This window comes from Gymnogyps californianus, chromosome 24, assembly GCF_018139145.2.
Source record: "Gymnogyps californianus isolate 813 chromosome 24, ASM1813914v2, whole genome shotgun sequence".
Classification (NCBI taxonomy): Eukaryota; Metazoa; Chordata; class Aves; order Accipitriformes; family Cathartidae; genus Gymnogyps; species Gymnogyps californianus.
The window spans coordinates 604,272-630,362 of record NC_059494.1 but is presented as its reverse complement, the minus strand read 5'-3'; the positions used below and the strand labels follow the sequence as shown (position 1 = coordinate 630,362).

General features: G+C 65.3%; 2 protein-coding genes across 2 annotated transcripts; one reads left to right on the top strand and one right to left on the bottom strand.

The window, feature by feature from the left end:
• Positions 1-45: 45 nt before the first annotated feature.
• On the bottom strand, positions 46-16,895 carry ARHGAP45 (Rho GTPase activating protein 45). The gene is given in 25 exon segments (XM_050910773.1): positions 46-225; positions 228-448; positions 639-741; positions 1,225-1,486; positions 1,799-2,037; positions 4,018-4,155; positions 4,536-4,724; positions 5,263-5,426; positions 5,808-5,909; positions 6,332-6,409; positions 6,853-7,013; positions 7,316-7,506; positions 7,806-7,943; positions 8,181-8,360; positions 8,612-8,692; positions 9,337-9,447; positions 9,982-10,046; positions 10,280-10,363; positions 10,366-10,416; positions 10,804-10,882; positions 11,392-11,464; positions 11,952-12,036; positions 13,190-13,333; positions 15,018-15,348; positions 16,767-16,895. Coding segments are annotated over 25 exon segments (3,579 nt in total).
• A 2,531-nt stretch (positions 16,896-19,426) lies between these two features.
• Positions 19,427-25,890, top strand: CNN2 (calponin 2). The gene is made up of 7 exons (XM_050910505.1): positions 19,427-19,495; positions 22,844-22,965; positions 23,354-23,420; positions 23,527-23,664; positions 23,833-23,949; positions 24,262-24,408; positions 24,486-25,890. Exons 1-7 carry the CDS (start codon positions 19,433-19,435, stop codon positions 24,750-24,752), a joined length of 921 nt encoding a protein of 306 aa, XP_050766462.1. The 5' UTR covers positions 19,427-19,432; the 3' UTR covers positions 24,753-25,890.
• The last annotated feature ends 201 nt before the right edge of the window (positions 25,891-26,091 follow it).

The following is a 26,091-nucleotide window of genomic DNA, read 5'->3' as shown; positions in this document are numbered from 1 at the left end:
CCTCTTTGCCCCGTCCCAGCGTCCGCGGTATTTTTGTTCGGTGGCTTAGATAAACCGGGGCTGCTGCTCGCTGCCTGGCTCGCGGCCGCCTTGGCATCTGGCTGCCAGATGCCGGGCAGCGGCAGGCGTGGATGTGTTGTTGGACTGGTTTGTGTTGTAGTCCGTGCCGGCAGCGGGGAGGCGGCTCTCGGGGTATTCTTCTGCATCGCTTTGCTCTTCTCCTGGGGGCTGCAGCAGCGGGGAGCGGTGCCCTCCGCATCAAACTGGCCCATGCTGCAGCTCCGGCTGCGCTGTCCCTCGCTCCCGTCATCGCAGAACTGAGCTTCGTCTGTGCTGGTCTCGCTCTCCTGTTTCGTTAGCTGGGTCCGTGGGCCCCCGTCCGCGGCAGCCAGCAGCTCCCCGCTGTCCTCCAGCTCGGAGTCGGAGTCAACGGAGCGGTCGCCAGACTCTGCGGGACAGAGGCAGCCCTGTGTTACGCTCTCGCCCAGCACCACGGCATCCACAGGAGCTTTGTTCAGCAAACTTGTGGTCGTCAGGACAGGGGAAGGGCTTTGTGTTATTGGCACTGGTGACACCCCTCGTACCTCCCGAGAGAGCTGTGCCCACTGGGGAGGAGCCCCTGGGTGCCTTTCGCTTACCTGCGAATGAGTCAGCGCTGTAATCCAGGTTCCCTTTCTCCGAAGGCAGCTCCAGGTAGGGGATGCTGCCAGGAGAAGCTGCGGGCGGGGAGCCTGCGTTGGCCTGGAAGCAAGAGGTGCAGCAGTGAGGGCATGGAGGAGAAGAAAACTTTCTCATTCGCTGAGACATGGTTCCAGAAAATGGAGAAATACCAACTCGTTGTCCCGGTGTGAAAGTGTGTAGGCTCCCTCCTCCCGCCCCCTGCCTGTCTCACTTACTGAGACTGTTCTTTTGGGGCAGAAAATCACTCGCAAGTGGAGTGGGAATGCACGTGGGGACGTGACGAAGCAAGGTGAGTTTTGTAAGAGAAGGGCAACGGCGTTGGCCGGACCCGTACCGTCGCGTGGCACAGCAGGGATGGGGAAGGTCACTGCTGCGATCTGCAGGGCAGAGCACGGGGCTGGCACCGTTCAGGAGAGGGGTGGGGGGTGCTGGGGCTGCGGGAGGGTCTGCCCCAGCTGATCTGCTCCAGGTTGCAAGCACAAGCAGGCTGTCCTGGTCGGCCCCGCAGCCCCTAAGGGTGCTCCCTTCCCCAGAGACTCCTACCAGGTCAGAGCAGCTGGCTGCCTCCTCCTTGCTGTCCATGGCGTATTTGCTGGAGTCGGGCAGCACCGTGGTCTCCTTGTTCTCAAAGATGGTCGAATAGAAGATGATGAGCGCCTCGATGATGCGAGCTTGGTGGGGATAATCAACCAGCGAGGACAAGGAAATGGTGGCATCCGTGGGCCTCGGGCGCATCAGTGTTGGCCCAAAGACGATGCCCAGGTTGCTTGAGGTCATCTTGTTGTCCTGTTCCACTTCCACGATCCTGGGGAGGAGGAGGAGGAACAACTCGTGAGAGCGAGCAGGGAGAAGGGACGGGGGGACGGGCAGGACTCGCCCAGCCTGGAGGAGATGCTGGGCTGGCAGCACCAGACTTCCCTCTCGTGGCACGCACGAGCTTCGTGAGCGGCAGAGAAGCAGCTGCAGCCACGGATCTACCGCCCCGCTCCCGGGGAGGGCTGGGCTGTCCCCACCGCCAGCGTGGCTCCAGTGGGGAGGCTGCCCTTGCCTTCCCGCTCTAGGGAAGAACGGGAAGGTGCCCCAGCACCCGCACGGGCTCTGGACCTGCCCTTCTCACCTTCTGAGGTGCTGCAGGAGGTACTGCAGCGTGGCCATGTTCTCCCAGGGCAGCTCCTTCAGCAGCTCCTTCAGCTTCAGCACCAGGTTCACCACCACCTTGTCCGTGTCGGCTCCCTTGTCCACCAGCTCAGGGCCCCCCTTCCCGCTCTTGCCCTTGGCCTCGCCGCCCTGTAAGCTCTCCTTGGCCAGGCCCATCAGCTCGTTGTACATGCGGAAGGGCATAATGGGCTCCGGCAGCTGCAAGCAAGAACAGGGGAGGTGGGTGCTGGAGAGCCGTGCCTCCCGCTCTGGGGGGGGGCTCACCACCTCCCTGAGACCTAGACCTGTCCCGTGCTGTTGAGCTGAGGAAACCTGGGGCCTTTCTACAGCAAGGAAACATCCCCAATGCTTGCAAAGCGTGCTGCCCTGAAGGTAATGTTTATTTATCCCTCTCCTGAAGCAGGTAAATCCAGCCTCGTTTGTCTTCGCCAATTAGTACCTGCGAAGTTCAAGCAAAAAGCAGCGTTTGATCGACCCGTGGGTGCTCTCTGCTGGATAGGTCCCTGCGGGGCAAGGTTAAGGGATTCTCTTTTTCCCCCAGCAAAGCCCTGGCCCGGGGTGGGCGCAGCAGCAGGTTCCCCAGCAGACAGGAGGTGGTTAGGAAGAGGGCAGGACTGAAAGAGGACAGGAATGGATTGTTCTGGGGTGGAGAAGGCAGGATGTAATCGGCGTAGCCTGCAGCAAAGGTGGGGCTGTGGTTAGGTGGAAACTCTTGCTTTGAAGTTTGTACAAAGCAGCCAGCGCAGCTTGTTAACTAATTGGTGGTTTTGCACGGCTGGCAATGTTTTCAGCGTGGCTTATACAGATGTTTTTGGGGACAGGCTGCCTCTCACAGCAGAGCGGGTTCCCTCCAGTCCAGCACTTTACAGAGGGACTTTAAACCCATTTCTCTGCAGTGAGACTTTGGATCGTGGCTCAGGATTGATTTCTTCCTCTCTTTCCACTCTGCTTTTCTCTGGAGAAACGGCGGAGGCAATTCAGAGCCCTTCTCCCCTCTCTGTGCAGGGAACCCAGGGACAAGCCTCCCTCCTTGAGCTGAGCCCTGAGCCCGATTCCTGAGTTAACGCACAGGAGCCCTTCTGCAGAGTTACACCAGCCCTCAAAGAAAGGCAGCACTAAACAGTTAAGCGGCGAGGCTGCAGCGCGAAGGAGAAGCTGCTTCCTCTCCTTCTGCCTTGTGGCTCTTTGGAGGATGTGGGTGACACTGTTTGCACTGTCAGTTTGGGTACCGGTGTCTGCGGGGGGCGGAGGGGTGCCTGGGGCAGAGCTGCCGTGGGTGGCAGGGCACAGCACCCAGCTGAGCCCACCACAGGGTGACCCGAGGGGCACAGCACCCGGCTGAGCCCACCACAGGGTGACCCGAGGGGCACGGCACCCAGCTGAGCCCGCCACAGGGTGACCCGAGGGGCACAGCACCCAGCTGAGCCCGCCACAGGGCGACCCGAGGGGCACAGCACCCGGCTGAGCCTGCCACAGGGCGACCCGAGGGGCACAGCACCCGGCTGAGCCCACCACAGGGTGACCAGAGGGGCACAGCACCCAGCTGAGCCCACCACAGGGCGACCCGAGGGGCACAGCACCCGGCTGAGCCCACCACAGGGTGACCTGAGGGGCACAGCACCCGGCTGAGCCCACCACAGGGTGACCAGAGGGGCACAGCACCCAGCTGAGCCCACCACAGGGCGACCCGAGGGGCAGAGCCCTGCTCGGGGAGACGTGAGCTCAGCCCCGGCTCTGCCGTGCGGCGTGACCTTTGCTGGATCACTTCCCTTTTCGTGTACCTGGTTCCCCAATTGCAAAGGGGAGGGGGGTTTGGTGCTTCTGCACGTTGTTTTTCTGCGGATGCGAATGCATCGGTGGAGGAGCCAGGCGAAGCGATGGCGGGTGAGCTGTGCGAGGGCTCACCGAGAGCAGGAAACCCGCAGTCAGCCCGGAGGCGGCGCGGCGTGCGTGCTCTTCCCCACTCGTGCACGTGGTCCCATCTCCACCGCTGATCCACTCCCAGCTGGGAGGGACCCCCCTCACCACCCCCAGCCATACGGTTATTAACCCCAGTTTGTGCAGAGTGACTCCTGCCAGAGACGACTCGGTGAAGCCAGGTTTGGTTTTGGGACGTTGGTTCCTCCGGCCACCTCTCCCCTGCCTCCCCCCCAGCAGAAGATATCACCAGCACCTTACCTGTCTCAGGTAGAGCTTCAAGACGTTGCTGATATCATGAGGGGAGGCCTGCGACAGCTCCACCAGCTCTTTTCCATTCTCAAATGCCTGGCAAAGCTTCTCCACACGGGTCTTGACGCCGTTAACTCGGTAGATGCCCTGTAAAAGAGAGAAAAGTGGAGTTGAAGTGAGGAGAGATGTTCCTCTTCACGTTTGGAGGAGACAGTGAGCTTCTAGTTCCCATCCTCTCCTTTCGGGGCTGGAAATCCCTCTCAGAAGTCGTTCTGGGACATCCCCTTCCAGCTCAGACGTTACTGTCATTCCTGTTTCATAGGAAAGAGGGAGGCAAGAGAAGAGAGTTTCCAAGGTCAGAGTTCGGGGTATCAGGGCCAAGTTTATCACCGGGGACTTTCTGGCTTCCTGCCTCCTAGTAATCTGAAAAACGAGTCTGTTGGTTGTCATGCAAAGGCAGAAGGTCGTTTCAAGAGAAGGCAGCTGAGCCAGCTTAGCTGAAGAAAAGGGAAGAGAGAGTGCGTCACCTTGGTTTTCAGTGCCCGCTTCTCAATCTCAGAAATGCACTTCTTGATGATGAAGGGGATGCCATCTGAGCTGCTCTGAGAAGCCTTTGTGAAGTCTTGCCCGAAAAGCTGCAGCTTCCCTTGGAGTTTCTTGTGCCCGCACTGGATGGCCAAGGTTTCCAGACACTTCTTGTGGCAGGCCAGGTAGCACTGGAAAACACAGGGAAATGCGTGGAGGTGGGAGACAGCAGCGTGGGTCAGGTGGGAGGGCAGCCACCGAGAGACACCAGGCATCGCTCGGAGAACGAGGAGCTCGTTGAGCACGACAGCAGACAGGAAAAATGCCTTTCCTGGAGACACTGCAGGACCGCTGCAAAGCGCGTGGACCCCTTCCCAAAGGAGGAATGTCTTCCTCAACACAGGTTAGAGCTGGGCTAAGGTAGCCCTGCCCCAAAGTTCATGCTGGCACCTCTGCTTCCACAGAGAAGTTAGACCTCCTGGCTGTGGTTACACCCATGGTTTTGACCACATGTGTGTCAGAGCTCCTGGCCAGGTTTCTACAGCAAACCTGTGACACCCGAGGGAAAAGCCGCACCGCAACATGCTGCTGCAGAGCACGTGGCTCCCATCTGGGGACAGAGTGAATCACAGGACCATCTGCAGGCAGTGGTGGGGTCACCCCCTTCATGGGACATATCGTCCGTCCGTTCCACCCGCCGAGCTCTCTTCCCACTTCTCCCAACTTTACCTCCTCGCATTCTGCTCCCTGGAAGTAAACGTAGCTGTTGCACTCCCGACACTTGGAAGGGGTCCGGAGCTTCCTGAGCCGATGAGTCTGGGCAGCCTTGGATAAGCCAACGTTTCGGAAGGGCCCCGTTGGAGCCGTCATCTCTGGGGTCATCCCATTGATGCCTACGAGCAGAGCAAAAAGAAATGCACCTGCATCCTGGCTCCCGAGGAGGTAAGGTGAAGCAAAGCTGGAGCAGAAGGGTCGCTGTCACAGGTCACACAACCAGCTGGATGCACTAGTTCTTTAGCAACGTTACAAATAACCTGTACTCTGAGGCATGCAGCCCTAGCTCATCTGTTCCCACTGGTCTGAGCCGAGCTCATCCCTTGGTAAAGGCAATGCTCTTGGGCTCCTCGTGGGGTCACAGTCAGGCACCCTCCCAGCAGTTGTTCGGTTTACCTCCAGAACTACTGAATTTGGGAAAAGTCAGCCTGCAGTTAGCTTTGCCACGGTGCGCGGGTGCGCAGCAGGAGCACTGCGTCACCTCCCGCGCTGTCACGTACTCTGCTCAAAGGGGGTGGCGTTCTCATCCTTCTCCTCCAGCTCTTCGCTGGAGGACATGGTGCCGTTGGAAGACAACCGCCGGAGTTTATGGCTGAATTCACCTGTCGAAAGAAAACCCACGAGCCAGTGAGATCACTGGCAAAGCCGTTTCTCTTCTGAGCGCGCTCTGATGCGGGTGGCCGATTCCCGCAGCAAGCAGTCGTGTGCCTTGCACGGCTGGGGCAGCTCTCTGGAGAAAATGAGAAACGGGGGGCTCGCCGGGGCTGTGCGTGCCGGTACCGTGCCCTGCAGGGGAGCAGGCTGCAGCCCGTGTAGTGTAAAGGTTCAGCGGTCCCCCATCCCAGCCCATCCCAGCCCATCCCAGCCTGTTGGAGACTGGGATCAGGGCAGTAACTTACAACACAGTGTTATTACAAGGCAGATAAAAAAGGGACAGGTCCCGCCTAACTCCGACGCTCTGTTTTTAGGCTGACTCTATTAGAAGGGGAAGCACTGCCTGCCCTGGGCTCTTTTCGGTATCTACCTGCGTTTGAATCCAGGCTGCTGTCAGCTTCAGTAATGGATGTTGGCCAGGATTTATGGACCTGGTGTCCCCTCCCACCTGCAGAGGAAAACACACAGTTCATTTGAGATTGCTTTCTGTGTTCAGGAGAGAAACATGGGAGAAGAGTCTAGACTCCGGGAGACAAATTACTGAAGGAAGCTGCTTGGTTTCCTGTTGACAGGCTGGTGAAGGGGCTGGTGGGGTTGTGACGCCTTCAGTAACACATCCAGCAAGGGAAAGAAGAGATGGGAAGATGGAGGATAGTCTGTTAGGTAGCACTAGAGAGCAAAAGCAAAAAAACCCCCCTAGATCTGATTTTGTGTCCTTCGGGAAATTCAGCTTGCAGGGCTTCCAGCCTGTCCTACTGCTGTGATCAGAAGCCCCCCCCTTGGTACCCACGGAGGTCCTGCTTTGCTCCTGACCGGGGGGGAGGACGCAGCCTGCTGCGAGCGGTGCCGTGGGGACGGCGATGCGGAGGCTCCTCTCTGCTCCGGGCTCACCTCTCCGCTCAGCCGCCACAGCCCCGCTTTGCTGCTCCTTGGCTCCTGCCCCTCCTTCCGAGCCGGTCCCGTCCTTGGGCAGCCCGGCCCCGTCAGAGCCGGCATTCGTTGAGAAGTCATTGGCATTGAAGCTGCCTTTCCGCGTCCGAGTAAAGGGGGACCTGGTGGGCAGAAAGAAGGAGAAAAGGGAACGTCCGAGTGGATGAGAAGGAAGGACACTTGAAAACCTTATTCATGGCTGCTATCCGCCTGTCTTGGGATTTACAGTCCTCTGGTAAATACTGGATAGCCTGTCTCATCCATCGGAGGATGTGAGGAGAATTCCCAGCTGGTCCAGCCCCAGCTTTCCCAGCAGGAGCATGCTGGTTTCTGCAGGGGAGCGTAGTGCCAGCCCAGGGGAAGGATGCCAGCGACAGAGAAGAGGAGTGTAAACCAGCAATGATTTCCCCCTCTCCTCTCCTACCAGGCATTGTGTGACACGTAGGGTTCAAAGTCGTACTGGATGTCGGGTTCGTCTCCTCGCTGCAGCTGCTTGACGTGAGAGGCGTATTGCTGGCCGGGGTCGTAGAGCTTGCTGCTCTCGCACAGTGTCTGGAAGTTGACGGGCAGTGGGGCCGTCTGCATGTGCATGATCTGGTAGAAGGAGATTGTGGCCTAAAAATAACGTGGAGAAAACGAGACGTGAGCTTTGTGAGCTGACACACATGGAAGAGAGAGACAAGGAGCTCCAGGTTAGATGAGAAATCAGGAGCACGGAGCGGTGCTTGGTCTGCAGCCTTGAGCCTTGGCTTTTCAGAGCACACGGGAGTGAAGAGAGCTCTACATCCCCCTGGACTTCATCTGGAATAGGGGCAGCTAAGCCAGGGCTGCTGGGGAGGCAGCTCTGAACCTCTCCTGAGCAGGGTACGGGCACCCCCCTGCCCTGGGGGCCATCCCAAGCAAGCCCCACTCACCGTCTTGATGACCTGGTCGCTCTGTTTGATCACTTCGTGGATCTGCCGCAAGGAGTTCACCTTGGTATCCTCCAACTCCTGCTTCTGGGTATTGGCGTCCGCAACACAGGTCCGATATGTGGCCATCGCCTCTTCTGCCTGAGAGTTGGGAGAGCAAGAGAGGGAAACAGTTCATAGGTAAGGAGAACAAGGAGAACAGCTCTCTGCACTTGGACCCCGTTCCTCCAGGCATTCCTGCACCATGTCCGAGGATCCGCGGGGAGCTCAGTTCAGTGCACTTAGCTCAGGGCTGCTCCTGTGCTAGGACAGCAAGGAGTGAGAAGGTTCTTGCCGGGCAGATGCTCAGCCCGAGTCCAGAGCTGCCACGTTTCCTACCTTGTTCTTGGCTTCCTCTTCCAGCCGCCTCTTCTTGTCCAGGGTTTTGGTGGTGATGCTGCTAGTGGTGTTCTGCTGCTCTTCTTCTGCTTTCACCGCCATGTACTTGGCCTTGTCGTGCTCCTCGCTGCGCTGCATGTATATCTGCTTGGCCTTGCGCAGGTTCACCTCTGCCTCTTGCTGCCAGTGAAAACAGTGACGCAGGGTGAGGACTGAACTCTGCAAGGGGATCGTTCTCTCCTGCAAGCTCCCCAGGGCCGCATGTTTCTCCGGCGTCCCCCAGCACAGCAGAGGAACCCTAGGACAAAGCACCTAACGCTACTGGAGAGGGGCAAGGAGTCCAGCATCCCCAGAGGGGTACCTGTCACGGGGGTACTCCAGACTGGGCTCGGGGAGCGCAAACCCAGCCCGTGCTGCGTGGTGCTACTCACCAGTTTCCTCTGGGCCCGGTGCCACTGCTCCTTGATCTCCTTCCTCCGTTTTTCATGTTCAAGGCGTCTCACTGTTAGCGGCTGAATCAGGAGGGAGAAACAACCCCCACGGTGGTCTGAGCTCAACGCTCGCTGCTCTTCCCTTTGCAAAAGGCTTTGCAAGGAGAAGTTCCCTGTGGCGGCTGTTATCATTCCCCAGCACATCTGGGCTTGGATACAGGGAGGGTTTGTGTCATGGACAAAAATCTGCAGCCTGGGAAGTGCCAGATGCGGTTTGCTCCAGACTGAGCTAAGCAAGAGCCACCCTCTGCAGCGACAGGACATCGGTTCCCTCCCTGGCAAACAGCCCCGGAGAGCGGCTGTCCCTGGGAGATGGGTGCAGCTTGGTCTGGGCTGGAGGGGAACGTGGGAATGCAGAGAGGCCTCGGATGAGGTGGAGATCGATAAGGAGGTGCTGTTTGATTTGCCAGACTTGGGTTTTTTTTCCTAGACCCTGTATTTAACCCCTCACAGGACGCAGCGTCAGGCTGAGAGCTTGGGCTCATTGATCCGCTGAGGCCAGAGCAAAGCCAGGGAATGCCGAGCCCGAGCGGTGGCTGAGCCGAGCAGCAACTGGATTCCAATTTCTGGAAGAGCTGCCTGTGGCAGGACTAAGGAGACCACCAGCCTCCCTCGCTGCCCAGCCACTGGGGAAGACCCTTCTGAGGTAGCCTTTCGTCCCTCACCTGGAGGAAGGTTTGGTGCTGCAGGGTGTTGGCAGCCTGCAGAACCGACGTCCCGTGCTCCATATCCTGCTCCAGGGCCAGCAGGTAGATGGACAGGAAAGGCATGTTGGTCTGAGAAACGAGAAAACGCACCACCCTGAGCCCCAGCACCGCAGCGGGAACCAAAGGAGACGCGTCCTCCCGTGCCGTGTTTGGGGAAGAAGAGCCAGAGGCTCTTCTTGGCTGCCTGCTACTGGTAAGAGCCCCGTCCTGGACCGAGACAGGGCGGTCACAGGCGGCCAAGAGACTGCTTGGAGGGAGGTCGGAGGAGGCTGGAAGGGCCCCGTGGTGTCGCCTGCCTGGTGCCTGGGCTGCAGAGCAGGGGCTGGGGCACGTCTGGCATGTGAGCCTGCCCGGGCTCTCCCTGCTGGCACACCCGGCAGAAATATCGGCTACCGATGGAGGAGCTTTTGCAGGGTCTCGGCATTATCCTTTGCTTTGGTTTGGACGCATGAATTTTGCCAAGTAAAGAGCTTTGGAGAACGGCACGCTTGTTCTCCTGGGCTCTGAAGCCAGGTCACGCAAAACCAGCTCTCCAGGGCTGCTTGCCCCTGATAGAGCCCCACAGCCTGGACGCCGGGTGGCTTTAGGGACATGTGGACTTACCTCCTGGCTGATGGTTTGCTTGCAGCTGTTTGCCATCTTCTGAAGCCCTTTGGCAAACTCCATTTCTGGAAGAAAAAGGTTGGAAGTGAAAAGACATACGAAACACCAGGATTTCCCTGCTGGCTGGGTTCCTTTTGAAAAATAAACCAAGGACTTCAGGAATTAAGTTCACCACTGCCCTTGCAATGTCTGACTCCCTCAGCCTGGTGCATGTGAGGACCTCGACCTGTTCTGATGCTGCCGTGAGGAGTTCAGCCCCGCTCCGGAGAGGACCCACCCGCCGTCCTCCCCGTCTCACCCAGCGTGGTCCTTTTCTCCAGGTATCCAATGAGGTCCTTCATGTACTTGGAGATGTTTTTGGCGTACTGGAGGGCAGCATCTACCCCCCCTCGCAGCGCTGCAGTATCACGTCCACTTCCTCGGCAGGAGGACGGCCTGTGATGGGACGAGGGGGAGAGAAAGAGGAGAGAGACGCTGAATGTGCTGCTGGCACTGTGTTCACTGACCCGCTCCCTCCACGTGCCTTTGAGTTCCCAGGAGCACTGGAACAGCTGGGAAAACCCGAGGACAGCCTGGCTCGCCCCTCCAAGCTCCGTGAGCTTTCAGTGCAAACCTCCCCGTATCTGTGCCGGCATCGTGCTGTGCTGGTGGTCCTGCCAGCCCCCGGTGCCAGCAGCAGCTCTGCTGCCTTTTCTCAGCCGAGGAGCCACGTGCGGCTCAGGACCACGGCGGCAATGGGGAGGACGCCGGTTCCCACCAGCCGATCTGCTCAGCCGGGTACCCTGCCACCCCAAACCCGGCACCCAGAGTCTGCCTGCTTACCCGTGTTATAGCTTTCCATGCCCGAAGGCATGCCGTCTCCTCCAGGCCCGGGGATCCCCCCGTAGAGGCTCTCCATAGTCTTTGGGAATTGGAAAAGAAAAGGGACTGATCAGGCAAGAGGAAGGGGATTAGTTGGAGGGGCTGGTGGATGGAGGGAAGGCAGAAACCCGGAGCTGCTGGAGCCTTTCTGCTGTTGCTGGAAGTCTGCTGTGCCCAGCCCGTGGCCCTACAGGAAGGCCGGGAGCTAACGGGAACGTCACTGGAGAAATGCCTTGCTCTGTGCACACACCAGACCAGGGCAGAGCTACAGAGAGCAACCAGAGCTCTGTTTTCTGCCTCTTGACAGAGCTGCTCCATCCCTTCCCGAGCCACCTTGCCCTTTGGATCGAGCTGCCAGGTGGCTTTTCCCCTCCTTGGGATGGCGGTGAGGACAGGAGCAAGCAGGCAAAGCCTACACGCAGCTCTGCCGGGCTTGGAGGTGAGCTGAGAATCCCACGTCTGGGGCTGGGGGCTCAACCCCTTCCCGAGCCGGGTCTGAGCGCCCCGGCACATCCCGAGACCCGCGCGATGGGAGCGGGCATCACTCACCTGGTTCTGGTCGCTGGGTGGGATGGAGAGGATGGTGCTGCTGTCCACCTCCCCCATGAGGAACTCGGACACGCTGTGAGAGAGGAATACGGCTGGGCTCAGCAAAGGGAGGACGGGCAGCGACAAGCAGGGCTGTCACCCAGCAGCACCCAACCCGCGTCCAAGGGACTGGGCGAGGGCCGGGGCAGTCGGAGCTGCAATACTGGTTTCAGTGGGGATCAGCTCAGCTCCACCTGATGAGGTCTTGGCAGTTCAGGTGGAGGAGGAGAGCTTGGCCCAGCCTGAAGACGGGCCGGGAGATGGAGCCTGCGGGCTCGAGCAGGCTTTGGGGCCCCTCCACGGTGCTGGAGGAATTGCTGGTGCGAGTGGCAGGAGCAGTGAAACTGCCTTCCCCGCGGGGTCTCTCCGGTCCCCAAACCACCCCCAAACCAGCTGCCACGTGTGGGGCCATGCGTGGGCGAGGGGACGGGGCAAGGGGTTGGAGATGTGTCCTGGCTGGCGGGGCGATGGGGTCCATCAGGGGACCTTCTCCGGGGGACGGCTGGCCAAAAGTCCCTTACGTGCTGCTGAAGGACACCGCGATGGTCTCCACGGCCTTCTCGAACTCCCGCTTGTCCGTCTCATTGTTGGATTCGTAATGGAAACCTGGAAACGAGGAAGTGCGGAAGCCCTGTCGCCGCGAGCGCCTGTCCCTGTCTCAGGCAGGAGAAGGAGCTGCCGGCTCCTGCCGGTCTCAGCCCTGCTGTGGGACTGGGGCTGAGTCGGGGTCTGGGTCAAGCTCGAGGGAGCAGCGGGGAGGAGAGGATCATCCCTATGGATGACCGACTTCCTCTAGTGCAGCACAGTGTCTCTGCCCTCCCATTTCTGCCGGGACTGACTTCCCTGCCAGCATCACTTGGCTCACATTTCTGTTTACTCCCATTACCCAGGGCTGCCGGAAAAGTGCTGCTGACTGGGGACCTGTTCCGCTGCCTCCGCTGTCTTACGGCACCTCCAGAGCCCCCTGCTCCGAGGTGGGATGGCTTCCTCCAGGACAGCTCTCGCCCACGGCCGAAAGAGGAACCGCCGGCGGCAGCGGGAACCAGCGCAGACGGGGCTTGGCAGACACCCAAGCCAAGGCACGCTCGTGGCGCCTTCGCCGGCAGCCAGGGCTTCTGGGCAGACCCCGGCGCCTTTCGGGCCGGCTCCTCTGGGGTGCCGGGGCCGGTGAGCTGAGCCCCCCTGCTGCAGTGAGGGGCTGGGATCTGCTCCCACCCCTCTGCCCGGGGACGTGGGCAGCCGGAACTCGCTCCGTCCCGGCCCCGTGTGGGGCCAGCCCCATGGCAGACCTCCTGCCACCCGCCATGAGGCTTCCTGTCCCCTCGCGGTTGCTGTTTGGTGTCCAGGAAGCGGCGCGGTGACGCAAAATGTTGTGCTCTGCCTGCGGTTAGCACAGCCGTCCCCCTCCCTGCTGGTGTAACTGCGGGCAGGAGGTGGTGCCCCGGCCAGGGCCTGGGCTCCACAGACCCCGCTCCTATAAACACGAGGTGCTGCCAGGAGCGGGATCTGATTATTTAAGTGTTTTTCCTGAGGCCGTGCTTGGAAACCCCCAGGCAGGGATCTGGGCTCTGTCATTTCTGACACTACATCATCCTTAACACTAAAACACAGCAAGCAGGCAGCTGATGCCTTCGCCCTCTCCACCTTTCCATGGGGCAGCTCCACTCCCGGCAGCCGCCCCATGGGCTCCCCGGGCCCCACACATCCCGGCATGGGGCAGGAGGGGAGCGGGACAGAGCTCCCAGCCCCATCGCCTCACCCTTGACTTTGGAGATGAGGGTCCCCGCGGCCGTCAGGGTCTCCAGGGTGTTGAGCAGCGGGTACTTGTTGATGACCTGGCGCAGGATGCGCAGGGTTTCGCCCAGGCACTCGTGGGCCAGCGGCCGCTGGGGCTCTGTGGGGTCTGCAAAAGAGGGGGGGCTGAAATGCTGCCCTCCGGAGCCTCCCATCCACCCCCTGCCAGCCAGGGTCCCGCCAGGCTCCCACACCATGCAGCCCATCCCTTTGGCTTTGGGGCTCCCCGGGACTGGCACGGGCATGTCCTGCTTGTCCAGCACCTCCCCAGCCCTCCCCTTCCATCGCCGCCGTGGCTAACGCAGCCGGTGTGTCCCTGCCGGGCGCAGCGGTGGGCCTGCGGCAGCCCGACCTTTTAGGCATTTTTTCCTCAGTAGTAACTTTTTCCCTTGAAAGCAGTTTGGGAATTTCCTCCTCGTTTCCTTCCCTTCTTCCCCGCCGGATGGGTGCTCCCAGCCGCTGGGAAGGATGCGGCAGGTCTGTCCTGCCGCCGTGCCCCATCCAGCCGGGCTCGCCGCGTCCCACGGGGTCCTTCCCCAGGGAACCGTCCCCTCTGCGGGCTCCAGCCGCCAGCCCGGGGGTCCGGCCCGGCTCCTCACCAGCCCGGTGCCGGGGCTGGGGCTCGGGGCTGGGTGCTGGCAGCCTTGTTAGGAGGTGAGGAGCCTCCCGTAGGGAAGCGCTGGGATGGGAGCCTGGCACCCACCGCCCGGCTGGGCAAACCCCCCTCCTCGGGAAGGGATTTATTCCGTTTTCTCTCCCATTTCCAGGCCCCTTCCGGAGTGGGAAGTGGGGAGACCAGCGGGGCTGGGAACGGGACTGGGAATGGGGCTGGATGGGTGCAGAGGAGAGCCAGACTCTCCAAAATCACAGCTGTGTCCCGCAGGTCAGCCCCAACCTCTCCCCATCTTTTTGCCGGCTTGGGGACGGCACTGTCCCGGCTGTCCCAAACCGGGTCCAGCCATAACCGTGGACCCCGAGTGGGGACGGCAGCGGGATAGTTGCCGTCCGGCTCAGGGCTGTTTCCTCCCTGCCCTGCAATGCCCAAACCTTTGCAGGGACCTGGAGGCATCTCCCCCCCCGGCTGCTGTCCCACCGCCCCCCCGGCAGTGCAGACCCCAGCCGCATTCCCACCGGCCCAGCCGTGGATCCGGCCGCTGGGGCCGTCAGCAGCGGTGCCCCGGGCTGGGCGCTGCCGTTTTCCACGGTGAGTGGGGATGCGTCAACATGTTTGCAAAGCCAGCGCCGAAAACACGGCATCATGTGACAACCCCCCCGCAGCCCCACCTCGCCGCGGGGACCACGAGGTCGCTGCCGTTCCCTTTGCCTCCCCGGGCAGGGACACCCGCCCGCGGCCCTGCAGCCCACCCGGCCCCAGGCTGGGGCATCGGCCCCATCCCGCCGGCCACCCTGGTGAGGCTGGTCCGGTGGGTCGGGGGGCCGTACCCGGCACCCCGCGGGGCTCCGGGGGCCCTGGCAGGCAGCTGGCACCGCTGCGCTGTAAACAGGAAAGCGGGCGGATGAAAATAGCTCGCAGGCAGGAAGCCGCGTTATCCTGGCTCCGAGCTCCCGGCAGCCACCCGCCACCTTCTGCCCGTGGCTGCCGCGGCTCGGCACGGCCCCCCAGGTCCCCTCCCGGCCCAGGCAGAGACCCCCACCCACAGGTCCGGTCTGTCCCCAGGGAGGGGATGCTCCTGCGTGCATCCCGGTGCCCCGCAGCGCTGCGGCGGCGGGTGGTTCGGCACTGCGTGGGCAGCACCGGGGCTGGCGGGAGCTGGGGGCATCCGGGCACTCACCGTCACGCAGCACCACATCCCGCAGGTTCTCCAGGGCATCGGCGAAGCGGGCCACGTCCGTCAGCAGCTGGGAGATGTCCTCCGTGTCGATGAAGGGGCCCTCCCCGCCATCCATGGGGCTGTAGGATGTGGGGGTCTTGTGGACCTTGGGCACAGCCCTAGGGCCCGCCGTGGTGAGGGGGAAGCCGGCGGCGCTGGCATGGCGGCTGAGGCTGGTGGGGCGCTTGAGGGTACCCACGGCACTGGGGCTGGTGCTGAGCTTGGAGCTGGCGGGGGGCAGCTCCCCCAGGCCGGAGCTGGGCGCCTCCAGGCAATCCTTGCGGGAGAGGTCCTGGGGAGCAGGGATGAGCGTGAGGCCCCGGCGGGCACGGGGCACAGCCGGGACCCCAGTGTGGGCAGGGAGAGGGCAGCACCCCAGGACCCTCCATGCTACCAGCCTGGAGGGGATGGGCTGTTGTCTGAAGGGCTGGTGCCAGACCCTGTGGCTGTGCTGTGCCTCAGTTTCCCCAGTTTGCTGTGCCTCAGTTTCCCCAGTTGGGTATCCTGGCAGAGCCTGAGGATGATCCTGCCCAGCTGCGGTGCCGGGACAAGGCGTAGCCCGCCCCGGCATTTCCAGCCCTTTGGGATCTTGGGGCGGGGGCTGGTGGGGACAGTTTCAGGACCCTGCGGGGTGAAGGCAGCGACTCCACCAGCAAGAAAACAGCGGTGGAGCCGCAGCCGGCAGGGTTTGGGCACTCGCCTGGCCGGGTCTGCCGTCCCCACTGTCCCCACCGTGCCGCAGGCAGCCCCCAGCAGCTGGCATTGCCCAAGGCTCCCAGGCTCCCGGCGGATTAACCGCCCCCAGCACAGGGGTTTCGCAAGCAGCATCGGCTCCAAAACCACAGGCCAGGAGCTGGCTCGGCCACCCCGTCTGCTCGCTCGCCCCGTGGCCCCCACTGGCCCCTGCCAGCCCCTGTGGATCCAGGTTTGTCCTGGGGGCCACCCAATGACCGTGTGGGTGACACTGCCTTGTCCCCACCAGCACCCACCGTGCTGGAGCTCCCCATCCCCGGGGGGCCTGGGGACCTTGGCACGGGCAAACAACAGCAGGATCCGGCCCCACACATCCCTTCCTCTTTTTCGGGCTGTCCCATGCCCAGGTCGGGCACAGCCCCTGCCCTGCCAGGGATGGGGGCAGGGAGGGGGACACCTCCCAGGCCGCTATCTGGAGACACCGCAGATATTTTATGGATGGAGGGAGCCCCCCATTTCTAGGGGTAAAATTGCCCCGAGGGAGGGGCTGGTACCGGCACCTTCCGGGGCCGTGCACCACGCCGGGGCCGCGCACCCAGCGAGGGTCCTCACGGCACGGGGAGGGGGTCCCACCCTCGCCCCTCCCGCAGCTCCCGTCAGCGACCCGCAGGCACCCAGGTGTGACACGAGTGCGCTGGGTCTCAGCATCCCTGGCCGGGCGCTGCCGGCTTGGCGGGGCCGGAAGCCGTCTTTGGTACCGATGGGGCAGACACCGCGCCAGCCGAGAGCATGAGGCTGCCGTGGGCGAGAGCCAACCGGGGCAGCTCAGCCCCACGCTGCCCCCGGGGCTGGCCAGACCACCGCGGGGCTGTAAGGGGGCTGCTCAAAGGCCCCCACCCCAAAATGGCTGGGGCCAGCCTAGCCCTTGAGAACCTGTCTCCGTCCCCCCCGGCGTACAGCGGCCCCGGAGACCCCGGTCCCTCCCCGCCGGTGCCCACGGGGCGCACCCGGCCGTACCGTCAGCCACACAGCGGGCGCGTGGGGCAGCGAGTCCAGGGAGCGTTTGGGCGAGTTGGCTTTACCCGTCCTGCGGCGCCCCGCCGAGTAGGGGCTGTAGCTGTTCCTCCCAGCCGCCCGGCCGAGCATCCCTCCGTCCGCCACCCATAGGCCCCTCTCCCGGGGGGGTCGGGGAGGAGGAGGGGGCAGGGACGGGGATGGGGATGGGTGCTCCTTGCTAAGAAGCCACGGGCGGGCTCTCGGGCCCCGTCGGCCCCGTCTCGCCACCCCCGTCTCGCCCCATGCTCTGCGGGCTGGGGCGCGGGCGCAGCGCAGGCGCGGGGCGGGCAGTGCCGGGGTGCGCAGAGGAGCCCCGGCCGCCAGCCAGCCCCGCGGAGGTGAGGTGCTTCCTCCCGCACCCCTCCAGCGCCGGGGGGGTGCCCACAAGTAAAATAAATATATCGCAGAGCCGAGGCACCGGGGCTGCCCGAACCCAGGCGTCCCCCCGCTCCCACCCCTGTGCCCTGGGAGATTTGGGGGTTTCTCTGCCCTCAGCCGCAGCCCCCACCGCCAGGCTCCCCTTCCCTTCGCCGCAGCCCCCCGTTTCCTCCCCGGCCCTGCTTGCCCTCCCCAGCCGGCTGCTCCATCCCCTTCATCTGGGGCAAAATCCCCCCCCCCCAGGCCCAGTGAGCAGGGTCCTTCCTCAGCTCCCTCCTCCTCCTCGCAGACCCCCTGGCCATACCCAGGTCCCCCTTCCCACCCCGCGGCTCTTCCCAGCAGCTCCGTGGGTGCCGTGGCCCCATGGCCCCCGTGGCCCCTGCCCCGCCGGGGGGGACGCGGGACACTCACCGGCACGGTCTGCGGGACGGGGCTTCCCGCCCGGCTCTTCTTGGAGATGGAGGGGGTTTTCATCAACTCCCGCTTCTTCCGGGAGAACATGGTTCCCGGGGGCGGCCGAGCCCCTGCCCTCGGCGGCCCCTCGCTTGGCGCGGCCGCGGTGCCTGGCTGCCAGCACCGCGCTCCTCACCGCGCCGGCCACATTCGCCGGGGCGAACTGTCAGGAGGGCGCGTGTGACGCCGCCTTATTTCCTCATCGGCTTCGCAGGCGAACCTGAAACAGGAAAAGCCAAATGCGCACCCAGGGCGCGAGGCCGGGGGGAAGGGGGACCCCGGCTGCCCCGGGGGGTGGCGGGGGGCTCAGGCCCATCTCCAGCCTTGCAGGAGGCGGCAGAGGAGGCACCGGTGCTCTCGAGGGCGGTGGGCTCTTGGGGGCCGTTTGCGGGGAGGGGGTTTCAGTGCTGCACCCCAGGGCTGCATGGAGGGGCCCGGAGGGCAGAGAGCCCCACTCGGCGGGACCAGGGCTGACACCCGTGGGACCCCAGGCCTCTGTGGGGTTTACCCCTGTTTGGGGGTGTCCATCAGTCCAGGGAGGACGAGCCCCGTCCCGCGGGGCATTGCTGGAGGCCCCGGGTGTGGGGGTGAGTGGGATGCAGGGCTCTGGGCTCCCACCCGTGGGATGCTCCTGGCTCTGCCTCCCCCGTGGGCTCGGTGTGGGTGCCAGGACAGCCTGGCCCCAGCTGCCCCCCAGGACTGCCCTGCCCCTGGCCCTGGCCCCCGCCAGCCTGCAGCCTCTGTGCACCCACGGTCCCCCCACCCGTGACTCGCCCACCCACGGGGTAACGCAGCCCCACAATGCTCTGTTCACTTATGGGAGCACCCAGCGAGCAAGCGGATAAACCCGGGGAGAGGGACGGGATGGGACGGGCCCCCCCGGGGTGCCACTCCCGCAGCGTGGGGACCCCGGCCGCATCCTGCCCTGGCCGCTGCCCACCGGGCTGCTCGGGGCGGCTGCCCGCCCCCGCGGGCGGCTTTGGGGGGGGGGGACGGGACACCCTGCTTCGTCCCCGGGACCCCCCCGCGGGGCCGCGCTGCCGGCCGGGCCGGGGCCGCCTCTCGTGGGCCATCTGCCGGCCGCGGGGCGGGGAGCGCCCGGGGCGGGACACGGGGCCGGAGCCGGCGGCTCCCGGGGTCGGGGCGAGGGAGCGGGAGGGGACGGGGGGTGTGGGTGGGAGTGTGCGTGGGGGGGGTGGGTGCGTGGGGGGGGGTATGCGCGTACGTGTGCCCCGCGTGTGCGCGTGGCCGTGGGTGCGCGCAGGCAGGTGCGCGCGTGTGTGGGAGTGTGCGTGGGCGGGGAGCGCCCGTGGGTCGGGGTGCGCGCGTGTGTGCGCACAGAGCGTGCCCGTGGGTCGGGGTGCGCACCTCTGTGTATGCACGTGTATGGGGCGATGCACACGCGTGTGCCCGTCTATAGGTGGGTGCGCGTGCCCGTGCGTGGGGGCGCGTGCCCGTGCGTGGGTGCGTGTGCCCGTGTGTGCCCGCTTGCCGGGCTGTGCCCACGCGTGCCCGGGACGGCTCCGGCTCCAGCCCCAGCCCCGGCCCCGGCCCCGGCCCCCCCGCGGGCTCCCGGTGCCCCCCGGTTCCCCCCGGGTCCCGGTGTCGGGGTGCGAGCCCCCCCGCGATCCGGCCGCTCCTGCCCTTATTTGGGCATTTCGGACCCGTCCAATCAGCGCGGGGGGCCGGGCCCGCCCCCCCCGCCCCGCCCGCCCCGCCCGCCCCGCCCGGCCCCGCCGCCGCTTCCCGCTCCCCGTTCCCCGCTCCGGTGCCGGCTCCGCTCCCCGCTCCCCGCCATGAGCAGCTCCCAGTTCAACAAGGGCCCGTCCTACGGCCTCTCCGCCGAGGTCAAGAACCGGGTGAGCCGCGGCGGGGGGCCCGGTGCCACCGGGCGGGGGCGAGTCGGGGGCCGGGGGGTACCGGGGCCACCGGGCGCTGCGGCTCCCGGTGCTCCTGGGGGCCCTGGAGAGCCGGGCATCCCGGTGCCGCTGGGGGGGTCCCGGTTGCATCCCGGGATCCTGGAGAGCCGGGGGGTCTCGGTGCGCCCCGGGCATGTGGAGCCGGATGGGGCCCGGTGCCACCGGGGGCGGAGAGCGGAGAAGTCCCGGGGGTGGAGATCGGGGGGTCCCGGCGGCACCGGCGGGCAGAGAGCCAGGGGGTCCCGAGCGGCCTGAGAGCCGGGGAGGCCCGGGAGAATGCGGAGCTGGGGGTCCCAGGAGGATGGGGAGCTGGGGGTCCCAGTGTGCCGGGGGCTCTGAGGGGCTGGGGGTGCCGAGGCTGGGCTCCCGGTCTCGGGGTGCCCTGGCCCTGCCCGTGGGGTCCTGGGGAGGTGTCTTGGGGGGACTGGGGCTGGGAGGGGTTCCGGGCACCGGCCGCCTCGCCCACCCCTGCCCAGGCCCATACAGTGGCCGCTATTGCCCCCCCCCCGGCAAACCCTGGGGCACTGTTCCCATCCGCACCCGGAGCTGGGGGTGATGGCCCCGGCCCCCTGCCGCTCCGGATGCCTTTCGCTGCGGCTCCCCGGAGCTTCTCCCCTTTCTGCTTCCCCGCAGCTCTGCGTCCTCCGGCGGGATGCTCCAACCCGGCCTGTGTCCCCATGGCCCTCACTGGGGACAGGGCTGGTGGCCCCGGGGGGACGCGGGCAGGAGCAGCTCCCAGCCTGCCCCTCAGAGCCCGGGACCCCAGGCCAGGCACACCCAGGGCACCCTCGGCCACCCAGGCCTCACGCGCCCGAGCTGCGCTCCTGCAGAGTTGCCGCTGCAGGGCCGGAAGGGGAAAGGGGAACCGGTGCCTCCGGCCGGGCTGTTTACACCCCAAGGAAGGAGCCGGGTGCCGCAGGGTGCAGGCGGCTGCCCTGCCTGCCAGCACCCTCCTGCCCGGCCAGGTGAAATCTCCCCTCGACTGAAACGCTGACGATGGGGCTGGGGTGCTGGCGGGCAGCGCTGGATGCCTGGGTGCACCCCATGGCTCTAGGTGCCACCATCCCTGCCTTCACTGTGCCCCTTGCAGGGGGCTCCGCTGCTGCGGCGGGGGGCTCTGGCACCACGGGCACAGGGGTCCTGCTGGGCCGGGGGGAGCGGGGGGACGCAGCGACCCCTTCCCTTAACTGTGCTCCCTGCGCAACCCTGGGGCTGCGGTCGGGGCTGGGCTCCAGGGACCGCTGCCACCCCGGGCAGTGGCACCGGCGGCGGCCGTGGTGCTGGGCTGTGCCCAGCCCCGGGCAAGCAGAGGTTGAGCCGTGGTCACCCCTGGCCCCGGGGCCATCGGCCGATGGCCCTGCGTGGCTGCCCCCTGCCTGGGGACATGGGAGCTGGCCGGACTGGGCTGGGGCAGGCAGGAGACGGGGTGCCGGGCTGCTGCCCGCGCCGCTGCTGGGGCTTGGCTGCGCGTGGCTGTGGGGATGTGGCGGCCGTGGCCGTGGCTGGGGCCGGGCTCTCCTTGCCTGGCCTCGCAGGGGATTTGCATTTCATCACCGAGCGAAGACGGGCCCCTGCTTGCACCTGGGCTGGGCTGCACCAGCGCTGAGCGGGTGGACACGCGCTGGAGCCTCGCCGCTGCGTGCTCTGGAGCGCTTCAGCTTGATTCAGCAAGACTTAAGCCAGTTTAACTGCCTCGGTGTGTCTGCTGGAGGCTGACATCACCAACTGGGAACCAGTTAAACCAGTGGCACTCTCCCAGTCCGTGCAAGCCCTTGCAAACTGGGCTGTGATGGGATCTGCTCTGGGGCTGGTCCCCTCTGCCCCCTCCCGTGCCCTGAGAAACCCCCATGCTGGCTGTGGGGTGCGAAAAGGAACTGGCACTGGCTGCCCACGGTCCAGAAAATCAGCTGGCAGGACAGTGGGATCCCCCGGCCGGGACGCACGTGGTGTCGTGAGCGTGACCCTGCTCAGCTGGACCCTCCCTGCATCCTGCACCAGTCGAGCTTCCCCTTTGGGGCTGGGGCTGCGGGGTCGCAGCTCTGCGCAGCCCACAGGCACGGCTGGCATCTCCCTGCTGCGCAGCGGGGCCAGACCGTGCCCGTCCCGGGGTCTCCTCGTGTCCGGGGTCTCCTCGTGTCCGGGATCCCTGGGGACTCACAGCCCCGGTGCATACCAGGACCGGGAGGGGACGGGATGGGTGAGAGGTCGTGGCTGCCTTGCAGCCATCTCTGGGTGCCGGCCGAGTGCAGGAGGGGCCGGGCTGGGGCAGCGACGGCACTCGGGGCTTCCAGGCTCTTTCTGTGCAGCCCCCTCCTTCCCGCCCCGGGCCGGGGTGCCTTTTCCTTCCCTCGCGGGCCAGGGCCGAGGCGACGGTGCCGGTGATGCTGCTGCCCGGGCAGCTGGTCTCCATTTGGGAGGAGGCGTCCACATTCCTGGCATAGCCGCGGTGACCGAGGAATCTGCGGCGGCGCGTTCGGCCCCGGCAGAGGGGAGAGCATCACACGGCTGGGGACCCTCAGGGCTCAGTGCCGGGCTCTTGCAGGCTCCAGGGGACAGGGAGGAACAGGCCTTTGGTGGGGGGCATTTCCCCCCAGCCCCCACGGGCAGTTCCTCCTCATCCTCCTGGAAAGGTTCAGAAGCTGCCATATGCGAGGGGCACCGTGCTCTGCGGGCTCACGCCGGATCCGGCCATGCCAGCGCCTGTGTCCGATGGCAGCATCGTGCTTGTGCTCCTGTCCCCATTCCCATGCAAGGGGCGCGGGCAGGGGCACAGGCAGGGGCAGCCCGGCTGCTCTTGCTCCCCAGATTGTACGTATAGACAAGCTAAAACCAGCCAGTGGATGGGGATGGGGGAGGCTGGCGGTGGGGGGAGATGTCCTCCCCTGTGATGGGGTCACACGGTGGCTTTTACTCCCAGCTGTGGCTCTTGCCGCCAGCCACCCCCGGCAGGGTTCCTGCGTGCCAGGAAATCGTGGCTGAACAAATATCTGGGGGCCGTCCAAGCCAGCCGCTGTGCCCGCCTTGCCTGCTGCGCCCACCTCGCCGCCTGGCTCCTGGGGCTGGGGGCAGCCAGGCTGGGGGGTTCGCTCCACCGCCCTGCAGAGGCTGGGGACCAGCTTGGCACTGCTGGCGTCCCCAAGGCTTCCCGGGGACAGTGCTCGGCATGGGGCTGCTGTCCCCAGACCTCACTGCAGGTCTGTGTCCGGGAGGGGGGAGCTGCCCCCCGTGAGGGGTTTGGGGTGCACGCCGGGGCCGTGTGTAAGCCGCCCCCTCGCCATCCCCTCCCAGCTCGCCCAGAAGTACGACCCGCAGAAGGAGGCCGAGCTGCGGACGTGGATCGAGAGCGTCACGGGGCAGCAGATCGGGCCCGATTTCCAGAAGGGGCTGAAGGACGGGGTGATCCTCTGCGAGTGAGTCCCGCGCTGCTCGCCGCACGATGCTGAACACAGCCCCTTGGCCCCCGCTCCGTTCGGATGGGGACGCGGGAGACCTGCCCTCCAGGGGACCCCCGCCAGCCCTTGGGGTGGGAAGGGTGGGCTGGATCCGGCCATGCCCGCGCCAGTGGCACCTGCCAGCTAATGGCAGCCAGAGGTTTTCTCTGCGCTGCTGCTTGGCCGGAGTCACCCCCAAAGCGCCTGCGTCTGGGGGGAGCCCTGGGGACCAGCAGGGACCTGGGGGGGGAATCGCCTCACGCTTGCAGGGGGACCTGGGCTGGACCGTCCTGAAAGGGGCCCGTGCCCCGCCGCCGCCCGGGGTCTCTGCCCCGCCGCAGCCCCCGCTCCCCCTGCCTCCCTCCAGGCTCATGAACAAGCTGCAGCCCAACTCGGTGAGGAAGATCAACCGCTCGGCTCAGAACTGGCACCAGGTAGGTGCGGGCAGCCCTGCCTGCGACCCGGCCACCGTGGAGCCCCGGCTCCACCCCAGCCCCTCCGCCGTCGCCTGCCGGGGTCTTACCCCTCTCCCCCCCCCAGCTCGAGAACCTCTCCAACTTCATCAAGGCCATGGCCAGCTACGGCATGAACCCCGTGGATCTCTTCGAAGCCAACGACCTCTTTGAGAGCGGGAACCTGACGCAGGTGCAGGTGTCGCTGCTGGCGCTGGCGGGCATGGTGAGCGCACGGGGGGCGAGCGGTTTGGGAGGGGGCGCAGCCCCACGGGGACCGGCTAGGCAGACCCCCGGCTCGGGGTGGTGCCCGTGGGACCCCGCGGCTCCCCCTGCCCAGGGAGAGGGTGGGAGGTCTGGGACCCCCATCCTTCCTCACGCCCCTCCCCGGCAGGCCAAGACGAAGGGGATGCAGAGCGGCGTGGACATCGGCGTGAAGTACTCAGAGAAGCAGCAGAGGAACTTCGACGAGGCCAAGATGAAAGCTGGGCAGTGCGTGATCGGGCTGCAGGTGGGCTGCCCCGCGCGTGCTCCTGAGGGCCGGGGTGCTGGGCGAGGGGGGCCCAGTTTTATCTAACCTCAGCACCGTCACGGCTCCAAGCATGGCTGGGGGGACCAGAAGCTCAAGGTGCCTCAAGTGTCCTTCGGATCTGGGACCATCTCGGCTCCGTGTCCGGCACTCAGTGGCCAGGAGCCTGGAGAGGCTGCGCCTGGGCTGGGTTGGGGAGCACTGGCTGTGCCCCCTGGGCTGCGGGGGGACGGGGAGGGAGGAGAAGGGGCACGCGTGGGGCAGCACTCGGTCCTCACCAGACCCCCTTGTCAGATGGGCACGAACAAGTGTGCCAGCCAGTCCGGCATGACGGCCTACGGCACCAGGAGGCACCTCTACGACCCCAAGAACCAGATCCTGCCACCCATGGACCACTCCACCATCAGCCTCCAGATGGGCACCAACAAGTGTGCCAGCCAGGTGAGCCACCGCGGCCGCAGCGGGGAGGGACGGTGGGGGGGACCACGGCCGAGCCCTGCTCCGTCCTGTCCTTCCAGGTGGGCATGACAGCTCCCGGTACCAGGAGACACATCTACGACGCCAAGACGGGGACGGAGAAGTGCGACAACTCCTCCATGTCACTGCAGATGGGCTCCAACCAGGGCGCCAACCAGAGCGGCCAGGTCTTCGGCCTCGGCCGCCAGATCTACGACCCCAAGTACTGCCCGCAGGGCAGCCAGGGCGAGGTGGCCAACGCCGCCTGCGACCAGAGCGGGGACCCCCCTGGGTACCACTACTACCGCGAGGAGGAGGAGAGCTACTGAGCGGGACGTCGCCCAGCCCCGTCTCACACCATCTCATGTACAGACCCCACTGCCAGCGACATTCCAGCCTCTACTTTCGTCATTCCCTCTTTTTAAACTTTTTTTTTCTTTTTAAATTTTGAAATGAGTCTATTTTTCTGAGCAAGGAAATAAAGACCCCGTTTCTAGAGAAGAGACCGGCCGGTTCCCGCAGCCCGTGGGCATCCCGAGGCCCCAGCGCAGCCCCAGCGTTTGCAGCGGGAAGGCGGCGGATGCTCCAGCGCCGAGGAGCGGACGGTGTCTCCTCTCACGCAGCCAAGGAGACATGTTCCCACCCGGTGCCCACCGCGCCGCCCCTGCGATGCTCTGCCGCTGCAGCGCCCGGATCCCTCGGCAAGGAGCGGGGGGGGCAGCCACCCACACTGCCCCCGGTGCCGCTTCTCGTCGCTGTGCTGGCAGGACTCGGCTCAGCCCCGCAGAGGAGAGGGGCTCGGGTCGGCGGGATGCAGTGGGAGCACAGCCGGGAGAGACCCCCAGGCGTGGGGGGGAGCCCGGGGTGCTGTGGGGCCTCGGCCCGGGAACGGGGGATTTTGTGTGTGCGTGTGTGTGCGTGCGCGCGCCGCCAGCAGCCTTGCACTCTCGTGTGATCTCTGGAAGCGAAGCTGGAAATGCCTTTTCTGCAGAACTCGTAGGGACCAAGTTTCTGAGGCCCCAGTTGCGGTCACAGGGCTGGGCTGGGAGCCGGCACACCCGGCACACCCGGCACCCGGCTGCGGCTCCGAAAGCCGCAGTAATCGGATCGCCTGGCAGGCTGGGGCCAAGGCTGACTCCGACGGCCGCATCCTGCGCCGCGGGGCGATGCCCGAGTGCGGGCAGCTGTCAGGGCAGCGCGCGGGGCTGGGGACACCGGTGCACGGCACAGCCCCTTGCTGTGCCCCTCGGCTTCTTCGCCTCCTGTGGGGTTTTTAATGCAGATGCTCTTATAGCGAAAACTTTTTTAAAAAAAAAAAACTTTTTAACCTGAGCAGGAGCCAGTTTCTGGTGCAGGCTCCTTGCATCAGTGCTCAGGCTGGGTGCCCCCATGCCTGGTGGGGGGTGGGAGCTGCCGCAAGGCTGGGAGAGACCCCAGAGCACCGGGGCCGTGGGGCGGGAGGCTGCGCTCCGGGGGGCCGAGCCGCTGCGTGTCCCTGGGGGCCGGGGGGGCCGAGCGGGAGCTGGGAACCGGCTGTGGGGTTATCGGTGCCGCCTTGTGCTGGTCCCGAGTGCGGGCAATAAAAAGCTTCCCGAAGGGATGCGCTGTGCCATGCTGTCCGTGCCATGCTGTCCGGCGCCGGGCTGCGAAGCGGAGCTGGGCGCTGAG